Source organism: Pinus tabuliformis, chromosome 2_1 (genome assembly GCF_031772625.1).
Source record: "Pinus tabuliformis cultivar Carrire ecotype Pingquan chromosome 2_1, CPIR1, whole genome shotgun sequence".
In the NCBI taxonomy this organism is placed as follows: Eukaryota; Viridiplantae; Streptophyta; class Pinopsida; order Pinales; family Pinaceae; genus Pinus; species Pinus tabuliformis.
In genome coordinates, this window is record NC_142299.1 from 711,325,550 (window position 1) to 711,336,504 (window position 10,955).

The window sequence follows — 10,955 nt, forward strand, 5'->3', positions numbered from 1 at the left end:
CTACGACCACACGCATAATTAATATATCACGTACTTATTGTTGCTAAAAAATTATTATCAACCTAAAACTATTAATATTATTAATATTGTTATAAACATTAGGTTTAATATTGTTGATATTATTAATTAGGTTAATTAGTCTTATTAGATTTAATATTGTTATTAATATTTATTGATAAGTTTAATATTGTTAATATTTATTTATATTATATTGAGTTTATTACGTATATTTATAACATTAGGTTAATTGATATTAATAATATTGGGTTAACAATAAAATTTAATGGAAATCCTTTTTATTAAACATTAATATATATTAATATAAACTTTACTAATACATAAACATTAATATATTATTAATATTAATTTAAATTTAAATTATATATATATATATATATATATAAATAAACATTAATGCTAATTAATATTAAACATTAAACATAAATTTTAACATTAAACTTATATTAATATAATTAAATATAGATTTTAATATTAATAATAAACCTAAATATTAATATTAAACTTAGAAATTTATATAAATATAAATATTGATTTTATACATTAATATAAATATTAAACATTATTGATATAAATATTACCATTAAACATTAGGTTTAATAATATTAGGTCTATTTAGATTTAATGACATTAAGTTAATGTAGGATTTTGTTGTGTTATACGATCATGTTATAAGATTACATTTATTAATAAAATTTGGTTTATGGTTAATATTTATATTATATTATATGGGAGGTAAACATTAAAATTAATACTAAACAAAAATATTGATATAAAAATAAATATTATATTAAACATAAACATAAATATTATGCGTAAAATCAATATAAATATTAGCACTAAACATTAATATAAATATTAGCAATTAACAGTAAACACTTAATAACATTAGATTGAACATTGGGTGTAATAACATTAGGTTGAAGATTAGGTTTATTTATAGTATTAGGTTATTTTGTAACATTAAATTTAATAACATTACGTTTATTTAGATTTAATGACATTAGGTTTATTTGTAACATTAAGTTTTTCAATAATGGATTTATTTTTGTTTATTTATATAATAAAATTTGGTTTATGGTTCATATTTATATTATATTATATTGGAGGTAAACATTAAAATTAATACTATTGATATAAAAATAAATATTATATTAAACACAAACATAAATATTATGCGTAAAAATCAATATAAGTATTAGCACTAAACATTAATATAAAAATTAGCAATTAACAGTAAACAATTAATAACATTAGATTGAACATTGGGTGTAATAACATTAGGTGAAGATTAGGTTTATTTATAGTATTAGGTTATTTTGTAACATTAAATTTAATAACATTACATTTATTTAGATTTAATGACATTAGGTTTATTTGTAACCTTAAGTTTTTTAATAATGGATTTATTTTTGTTTATTTATAACATTAGAGTTATTAATAATGAGTTTATAATATAAATATAAATATTAGTATATACTAATACTAATAATATTAGTTTTATTTATGAAACTATGTTTATAATATTAGGTTGGTTTATAAGATTATATTTATAACAAATTATATGTTTATTAATAATAATAGTATATTTAAAACACCTGATTTATAAAATTGTCAAATTTATTGTAATAATGGTTTTATGACTTTTTTGATTTTATACCATATGTATGTGAATTTTTGTCCATGTGTAGTTTGAAAATAATGTATATTTGTTACTTTTAATTCTATTTAACATTATTTGAAATTTGTTTTTGTTGATTTCACATGTATTTTTATGATTCTATTGTTTGATCATGGATTCAGGAATTTGGAGTTGTCTTCTATTTGAAATTCTTGAATGTGTTTTTCTTTGGCTCCCTTTATCAATTATGATAACATTCATAGTTGTTTGCAAGAAAATGGAAGAATGTTTTGGAACACCCTTCTCTCTTATCACATTGCAGTCATGTCTCCAAGAACGAATTTGGATTTATGGTTCCTTTATTCGATAGCTTGGGCTTAAAATATTATGTGTCCCTTTAGTTTATAATATTTATCGGTTGGATTTATTAATCCCTTGAGTTTATTAATCCTTTGGGTTTATAATATCAATCCCTTGGGATTATAACATTAATAATCCCTTGTGTTTGTAATATTAATAATCCACTGGGCTTATTAATCCATTTATTTTATAGGATTAATCCTTTCGGTTTAAAATATTAATCCACTAGGTTTATAAGATTAATCCCTTGGGTTTATAATATTAATAATCCCTTGGGTTTATAATATTAATCTCGTGGGTTTATAATATTAATAATCCCTTGGTTTTATTGATCCCCAGGGTTTATAATATTAACAATCGCTTGGGTTTATTAATCTCTTAGGTTTTAATATTAATTTCTCTGGTTTATGATACTAATCCTTTGGGTTTATAATATCAATAATCCTTTGGATTTATAATATTTATCTCTTGGATTTATTAATCTCTTGAGTTTATTAATATTGATAATCCATAGGTTTATTAATACCTTGGGTTTAAATTATTAATAATCTACAAATATTAAACCTCTTAAAAACACAATGACACTGTCCAACATTGCAGTGTCACAATTATTGTCAAACTATCTCACTATCCAACATCGCAGTGTGAAATGATGGGGCTACAAAAGGTAATCCCAATATTTCTGGTTTCGGTGGGGCTTTTAGAAATTCGGCTGGGGAGATCTTATGGGTCTACGCGGGTAGCCTTGTCACTGACACTAACAACACAACTGAGCTTCAGGAATTAGAGTATGACCTCGCCATTGACAAAGCTCAAGGCTTTTGGCTGCTCATCGTAAAAGGTGACTTGAATTTGGCTACCTTGGCAGGCCACAAGCTCCAATGAGGCACTAACATCACCAAGTTCAGTGAAAGCTGACGATTGATCAAAACACTCCATTGAATCAACCAACACGTCAACGTGCTTAGTGGACTCCACTTCCAAGTCGTGAGACAAAAGGCTAATAACCTAGCTAACAGGTTAGCCAAGGAAGGGACAGGTGGCAACATCAGGCTTCACTCCCTTGGATGGAAGGACCTGGAGGAAGGTCCTCTCCACCAGGAGTGTGAGGTTATAAATGGCAAGGACAACAGGGTACAAGACAATCTTAGTTTTGGGGGGCTAGTTAGATTCTTAGACCTCATCGGTACGATTCCCCTACCTTGATATTATGAATTCCAATGTGAGCATCAATTCCAATCATCCACATGAGGGAATGAAAATCCCGATTGCAATGTTTCTATCAGACTATTGCCTCCTTGCCCGTCGCCCAATTATATCCCACGACCTCACATGAATGCTCTATGCATTATTCTGGTTGTAATAAATGGCACATTGATTGCTACCTCTCTCCCATTACTCTCAGCTTCCTGCCCCTCTTATTAATATCTCAACCTACTGGCTCCTCTTCATCATTCTCACTACCTGTTAACCCCTGTTTCCCTACTTTTCCCCTCTTCTGCTCTGAAGTTTTCCTCCAACTCCCACCCCCTCATCATGGCTCCTCATTGTGGCTTGACCCCTGCTCCATGGCGAGGAAGAGATTGCACCAATGAAAGATGGAATGACCCTGGCATGTGTTACACATGAAAATGACTTCCTCATCAGCTCAGAGGAGAAGAGCAGGATGATTGAAGGACTGACAAAGTTCACAGGCCCATTTGTCAAGCTAACGTTGTCTAGGAACTAGCAACTTGCTTTATAAAGCTTCCTAGGAATGCATAAGGTGCGTTAGTGCCTAGGGTAACTCTGTTTGTTACCTCGGGAAGGGCGTTAGTCAACCTAAATGAGTTTCCATAGTCTAAAGGAACAATTTGACCGATAAATATCCCGATATTCACTCCTATGTCATCTCAAAAAAGTAAGGAAACATCAAGATTCAACCTCTTTGGAGGAATTACTATTCCTTACGGAGTCTACAAATGAGAAAGAGCACAAAAGCATGGAAACATCTCTGCTTTTTCCCAAAGGAACTCATGAGGGATTTGGCAAGGCTTATCCTCTCATGCTATATATGTGAGGCTAGGGCCATTGTGGAAGAGGTCAAAACATTTGAAAGGATTTCCTATTTGATTGTCGAGACTAGTCTCTGACTAAGGAATTGCAAGAGGTTAAGAAGGGGGAGAGAGAGAGAGAGGAGTTGGAGGAGTAAGGGAAGGCTGATACAACCAATGGTTGTAATCACCCTTTTCTACATTAATATAGAACTACAATTGTGTTGTCCACTCCACGACATTGGTAGTGTAATTTGTTTACATATTTATGCAATGTCGTTATTATGAGTGGCTTAGATACATGTAATTAGATATATTTATATGTTAGTGCATTGATTTTCAAAGTTATATGTTGTGATATTACGCCTTGTCTTATCTATGTGCAGGTTTTGATCTGGAGCTAGCTGAGGGGTCTTCCACTCTGCTACTTTGCACTCTCCAGCAATACCACACCAAGACTTGAGGTAATAAGTCCTTCTTCCTACTTTGATTCTCATTTTTTTAACAGATATATATATATATATATATATATATATATATATATATGCATCTCTGTTCCAGCTGCAAATAATCTGGCAGTCAGCCAAGGATCTCGGGAAGATCCTTGAGGGTTTCTACATCACCAAACACCTGTGCATTAATCCCTATAGCAGAATTGGCAACTCCACTGGGGACTACACTTAGTTCCTAGTTTTCTCCCAGAAAGTTCCTAGATCTCTCTTTCTTCCAGGCCTTCCTGTACTTCTTAATCCCCTTTCTGACCACTCAGGACTATACAACACCCTTCTCTCTATGCTCAGCCCTAGATCTGATCCCCACAGCCTCCTTTTTGAGCCTTTTTCCTCACTAGCGTTGTCTGCTAGTGTAAACATTTCTTTATAAAGCACTGTGGCATCACACACAATGTGTTAGTGCAACCAGTAACTCTCTGTACCCTCTGTTACAGTGCATTAGCCAACCATTTCTTAATAAATAGGCTGTTCTGTGACCTCGTGGGTTGGGAAATCTACTTGTAGGCTAACCAGGGATCTGCAGCTGTGCATGTTTGATTGATATCTACCTCCTCAACAATTTTTTTTTATAGAGAAATAGTTTTACCTCTTAAAGTTTTTTTTCATAAAAGAGAAAATACAAAATTTTTACTATTTGCTGCTTAGTTGGTTAGATCTGCATTTATTTGGTTTCAAAAGTTGTTAGTGAGCATTGTAGTTATGACGGTTGTGCTTGTGTTTTACTGTACTAAATGCATGGTATATATATTGGCATATAAATGACTCTTCCTTTGTAGAAGCAACTTGTTCATCAAAAGTGAAATTTAAAAGCATTGTTTTTGCATGATTTGAGTCAGAGTCCCACGTAACTTCATACGTCAACACCCCCACTGAAGAATTTAACAAAGTACATTTAAAATTTACCTAATAAAATCAATCAACAACTCTTTTTTGAGTAAACACATATTAGTTTAGGCTAGGATCTTGGGTTAGGAAGTTGTGAGTTAACTGCCCAAGATCATACATCGAAACTAGTGTCATTAATGAGGGAAATCCTTCTACACTCATACTATCCGGGACCACTCCAGTAAAAGTGGTGCTAAATATGAGACAACATCAGACTATAAAAAAAGGTAGCCCACCTTCTCTTATATCTCTTTTGCATATTCTGTGTATCGGGGATCCCTTCAGGGATATCAGAGCTGAGTTAGGGACTCAGGTATCCTGCCCACACAGTGTACTGTCTGTGACTATGTCCCCCCCGATAGTATATGTGATTTGAGGTAACCATAGTGGCTATACTTTTAGGGACGAACACAAGGTGACTATGGTGGGCTACCCTCGTACCTAACATAAACAAACCTACTCTATCTTTAGTTTTTGGGAGGGTGCTCGTCTTCACGAGAGTACTTGGACCCCTAATCTGAGGTTCAGGGGAAGCTCAAGAGTAATCGTAACTGTACATTTGGCCAAATTTCTCTGTTATCCATTGTGATACTGTGTTTCATCTCCAGCAAACGGTGGTTATCAGACAAGGTAATACCCTCTACTTGTTGATTGATTTCTTTAGTGTATTTTTTATTTTTTAGGTGTTAGATTATTATCACCGAGACTCTAATAAAAATCACTGTAAAATCTATTGATAAAATTTAAGAGTCACTGTGGTTACATCTGGCCCTCGTTGTCAATCTAGATTGTTGTTTGGTCTTCCTCCACTCATTATGGAGGATTCGTCGAGCCCCAGTGAACCGGACTACCTGTCTTTGGGAAATCAGTCTCCAATATCTAAACACTGAATCAGTTTGGACATCCCACGATTCAAGCTTACCGGAAGATTTATTTACTGAAGGTTTCATTCCTCTATACAATCCTCTGATTACGAATCTATTGGGACCACTCTTGATTCTGGTTTCATTTGTACCTCCTATGTCTTATGTTGGACCTACACCTACCATCCCATTGACGACTAACAAGTCATGGGCCTTTGTGCACACTTTTGGTCCACCACCACCTCCCTAATCGACAGTCAGTACCACACCTCTGATGGCAAACCATCCTATCCCACCTATCCCAGGTTCAAACCCTATCATGACACCCAACGCGAGTGGAACCCAGTACATACCAATTTCTGCCCCTTTTGTGTCAGCTCCCGGACCTTCGACAAGTGCTACATATAGCGCTCCTTATAATGCTGCATATAGCACGGTTAGCACGGGTCCCTTCAACAACCCCTTTGGTTGGAATCCATTGTTTAGTTCCAACCCCCAAGTTCAGATGCCTGGGGGCACTGTTCCCAATATGCACATACCATCTGGGAACGTTACAGTTCCCCCTCCATTTACAGGACAACAGGGACAGTCATTGATTGACATGAATCCTCCTTATGTCAGTCAATGACATGTAGTTAATTACGTGGAAAGCAGGATCCCTCAACAAGGTCCCGCTCAATCTAGATGGGCACCCCACTCTCAACCTCAAATGAGTCAAGAGGGCATTCCTTATCCTGGGGGCACTTACATCCCCCAGTTTAACAATCCCTATGGATAGCTACAATACAAGACTGTAGCCCATTGAAATTACTATTCCACTTATCCTGTGTATAATATTGGGAACAACAGAATGGAAGGATCGCAAGGATCCTCAAGTCAATTGTCATCACCTTGGTCCGATTCAGGGGCATCAAACACCTTTCCTTTTTTGGCAATGCTTGATATCCGTGACTTGTACAAACTCACCAACGACCCCATCTATCACAACTTAGTTTGGCTTCCAATCCCTCACAAACTGCCCACATACATCCCGAAGTTCAAATGGAAACAAGGGGAGGATCTAGATATGCACATCACCACCTATCATTTATGGTGCATTTCTAACTCCATGGTGGATGATAGTATTCGGCTACAGCTCTTTCCCCACACCCTTACTGGGAATGCAGCCAAGTGGTACATTGAGTTACCAAGAGGTACAACTATAAAAATATTATTAATAAATCTACAAAGATAAAGAGAGGACGGTTTGGGCGAGGAGTCTAAGGAATAAAAAAAGTTCTAGTGAAAAATTATCTATAAATTAAAATACCTTAGTGGAATCCATGAGAAATCAACATTCAACAAGGAACGAGGAGTTAAATCCCCTTTTCCACTCCCAGAGCTTAATAATTTCTTCCCCTGGTTCTTCGATTCCAACTATTGTAAGAATAAAAAGATCACAAATTTTTACAAACTCCAAAATAATAAAAATATTTAAAATGACAAGATAGTGTGGATAGTTTATCCCGTGGCTTTCGTGCACGCATCATGGTCTTGTAAATACATAAACCCGTTTGGCTCAACATTTTGATGTACGTTTTTGTTAAATTTATCAGCGCTTCTTTGTTCACTGTGGCAGAGAAAAACCTGCCATTGGTAAAACTGCATTTACATTTTTTCTTTTACATGCCTAATTGATAAAAAAGGTTGTAACTCCAACAAAAACCTAACATGAAAAAAACTGTGTAGATATATTTGGATAGGACAAGGAGGCTTCAACTTGATTTTAGCTTCCATATACACAATTTGATCATTAAAACATATACACGTGGTTATCTTAAAAAGATATTGTGTCCACTAATCACCTGGAAACTTCAACATATACACAGGATTATCTTAGTCACCTAGAAAATTTTAAAGCATCAATTTGAGTACATCAAATAATAGAGGCTTCAACTATCAACATTGTTGATTCCTTAATTGGATCCTTCGTCCCGTCCTTCCATTATGGATATTCTTTTTGTTTTTTAACATGTTGGAATCCACAAGGAATCAACATTTAGCTCTTGGAGTGAGGTGATTTAACTCCCCATTCTTAGCTCACTTTCTTCAATTATGCTTCAAGCTCCATCATATTCATATCCAGTTCACCCTTATTAGTCCCTGCCTGGGACTCTTAGCAATCGATCGTGCGTTGACTGCCTATTAATCTCTTATTTGACCAAAAAATATTGCTATACATCACAATTTTAACCAAAGTTTTCATATTAAAAAATAATATAAAATTTATTATGTAATTGCTGATTGGCCAACAAAGTTGAGGGTCTTATTGCCGGCTTCGCAGGTTTCAAGACGGGTAAAAGTAAGATATCCTAAGTTTTTGGTAAGGTTGCTGAATTTCCAAATCCAAATTTCGTGGCTTTTTAGTTTTACCCAAAGTTTTCGGAGGTCTTATTGCCGGGGATATCGATTGAACGTTGTGACAATTCATCTTACCCAAAGTCGAGTTTGCAGAATGTTGTGACAATTAATTTTATCCAAAGTCCAATTTACATTTTATGACAACTGATTTTAATGTTTTTCTCTGTGCCCTGCTTGAGCGCCTTGCATGCAGCCAGTGCCACATGTCTATTTTACCGTAAGTTTTATGTGTTTTATGTTCAGGGTGTGCATGTTACCGTAAGTTTTATGTGTTTTATGTTCAGGGTGGGCATGTTCTTCCCCGTGCCCTGCTTGAGTGCCTTGCATGTAGCCAGTGCCAGATGTCTCTTGCTCGGGCTATCAATTCTCCGTAGAAGAAGGCAGCTACCAGCAGCTTGGGAGAGTAGTTCAACATCGATCCCCGCACCGCGGATTTCAAGCGAACCCGGTTTGCCACAGACCTTGGGGTTTCGAATCTCAGACATGCCATCTTAAATTTCCATTAAGATTTTTTTGGACTGTGAAATGGTGTAATGATCTGGGTTTCGAATCTCAGGCATGCCGTCTTAAATTTCTATTAGGGATTTTCCGAGTGCCTATTTTGCTTAGTTTTTGAATGGTAATGGATCATATGGATTTCGGGCACTCATATTTTTTCATGAAGGGATGTCTTGTCCTTCAAAAGAACCCTCCTCCAACTCCTTTTACTTTGTCTGTTTAACGATTGAAAATGGGGGACTGCGGTAAGTTATCTGATGTTCTGCCATTGCGGTTGTTCATTTGATCATATATTTTGTCTGCAACTTGGAGTGATTTGAATTGATTTGTGTATTGTATGGAATTTAGACGAGCTGAGTGAATTTCTTTCTTCTGCTGTGGAGGTCGCAAAAAGAGCTGGGGAGGTAATTAATAGACGGGCTTATATCAGTTTGATATTTGAACAGGGAATGTAGATTGGAGTAAACACTGTTGAATGGCAGTTCCATCTTTGATATATATTCTACTCTTACTGTAAATGTTACAGATGATTGGGACAAATTTTTACAAAGAGAAATCCGTGGAACACAAAGGAAAGGTATGATCTTTTTGTGTAATATGCTTTCGATTCACGGTAATTTCTATTATTATTCGTGACCAGCATTCATTAATGTTACTGTCATGGTTTGTTTATCTACTCTGTCTTCAAAGCCTTTGTTCTATTGGACTATGAAATGATGTAGTGATCTGGGTTTCGAATCTCAGACATGCCATCTTAAATTTCCATTAAGATTTTTTTGGACTGTGAAATGGTGTAATGATCTGGGTTTCGAATCTCAGGCATGCCGTCTTAAATTTCTATTAGGGATTTTCCGAGTGCCTATTTTGCTTAGTTTTTAAATGGTAATGGATCATATGGATTTCGGGCACTCATATTTTTTCATGAAGGGATGTCTTGTCCTTGGGAATGTATGTTCTGCATTCTTAGTGCATATTCTGCGTGCAAGCTGCTCGTTCCATAGGTTTTGTTTATGCCCATTTCCTTCTTTCACTGATGTTCATGTTTCTCTTCAAGCTGAAGTTGTGTTCAAGATCTAGCATTTTTTCCTTCTGTTTTACGAGATGTCTTCGTAACAGGCCCGCTTGCATGGATTATATGGTTCACATGGGCGAAATATGACTCTGGAGAAATTGAGTCTTGTTGGGGCTATCAAACATAGTGTTTTCTAGGTATATACATCTAAGTTTTTTAAGTTTCCTCGAGGCTCTATTCACCATCTCCTCTCCTTCCCCTGCACTATGTTCAAGCATGTTTGGCCACATTTTCCCTATTATTCTTCTCCATGTGGCCACCTTCTTATTTGTTTCACATTGTTTGGCACCCTCCATGACTTTCTAACCCTTGGGACCCCTCCCTGCTTGGTTTCCCTTGTCCTCTCCATCGAAGTCTTAAGCCTTTCTATTTTATTCCATTACTCCTAGTTCACAATCTTGTATCATTTCTTGCTCTATTCCACCATCCCTGCATGTCTTGAGAGTGCATGCGGAATCGTGAAGGCTTTACAAACAGAGGCTTTGGCATGTCAAGGCTTGATATAAATTCTTCATTGCATCTATTGTCACCTCCTGAAAAGAGAGTTCCAGTTTTAAGCTGCTTTGCCCATGGCTGTAAGCTGTAAAAGTTACTGTGGTTGTAACCTGCCAAAGTTACTGTGCTGGAAGATGGGGTTTTAAGCTGCTTTGTCCATGGCTGCAACCTGCAAAAGTCGTTGTGCTGGAAGAAGCT

General features: G+C 35.5%; 1 protein-coding gene across 1 annotated transcript; it reads left to right on the forward strand.

Annotated features, from left to right (window-relative positions):
- The first annotated feature begins 9,090 nt into the window (after positions 1–9,090).
- Positions 9,091–10,623, forward strand: LOC149202574 (inositol-phosphate phosphatase-like). Its single transcript, XM_089400007.1, has 4 exons — positions 9,091–9,435; positions 9,539–9,594; positions 9,717–9,767; positions 10,307–10,623. Exons 1-4 carry the CDS (start codon positions 9,423–9,425, stop codon positions 10,397–10,399), a joined length of 213 nt encoding a protein of 70 aa, XP_089256133.1. The 5' UTR covers positions 9,091–9,422; the 3' UTR covers positions 10,400–10,623.
- Positions 10,624–10,955: the final 332 nt, after the last annotated feature.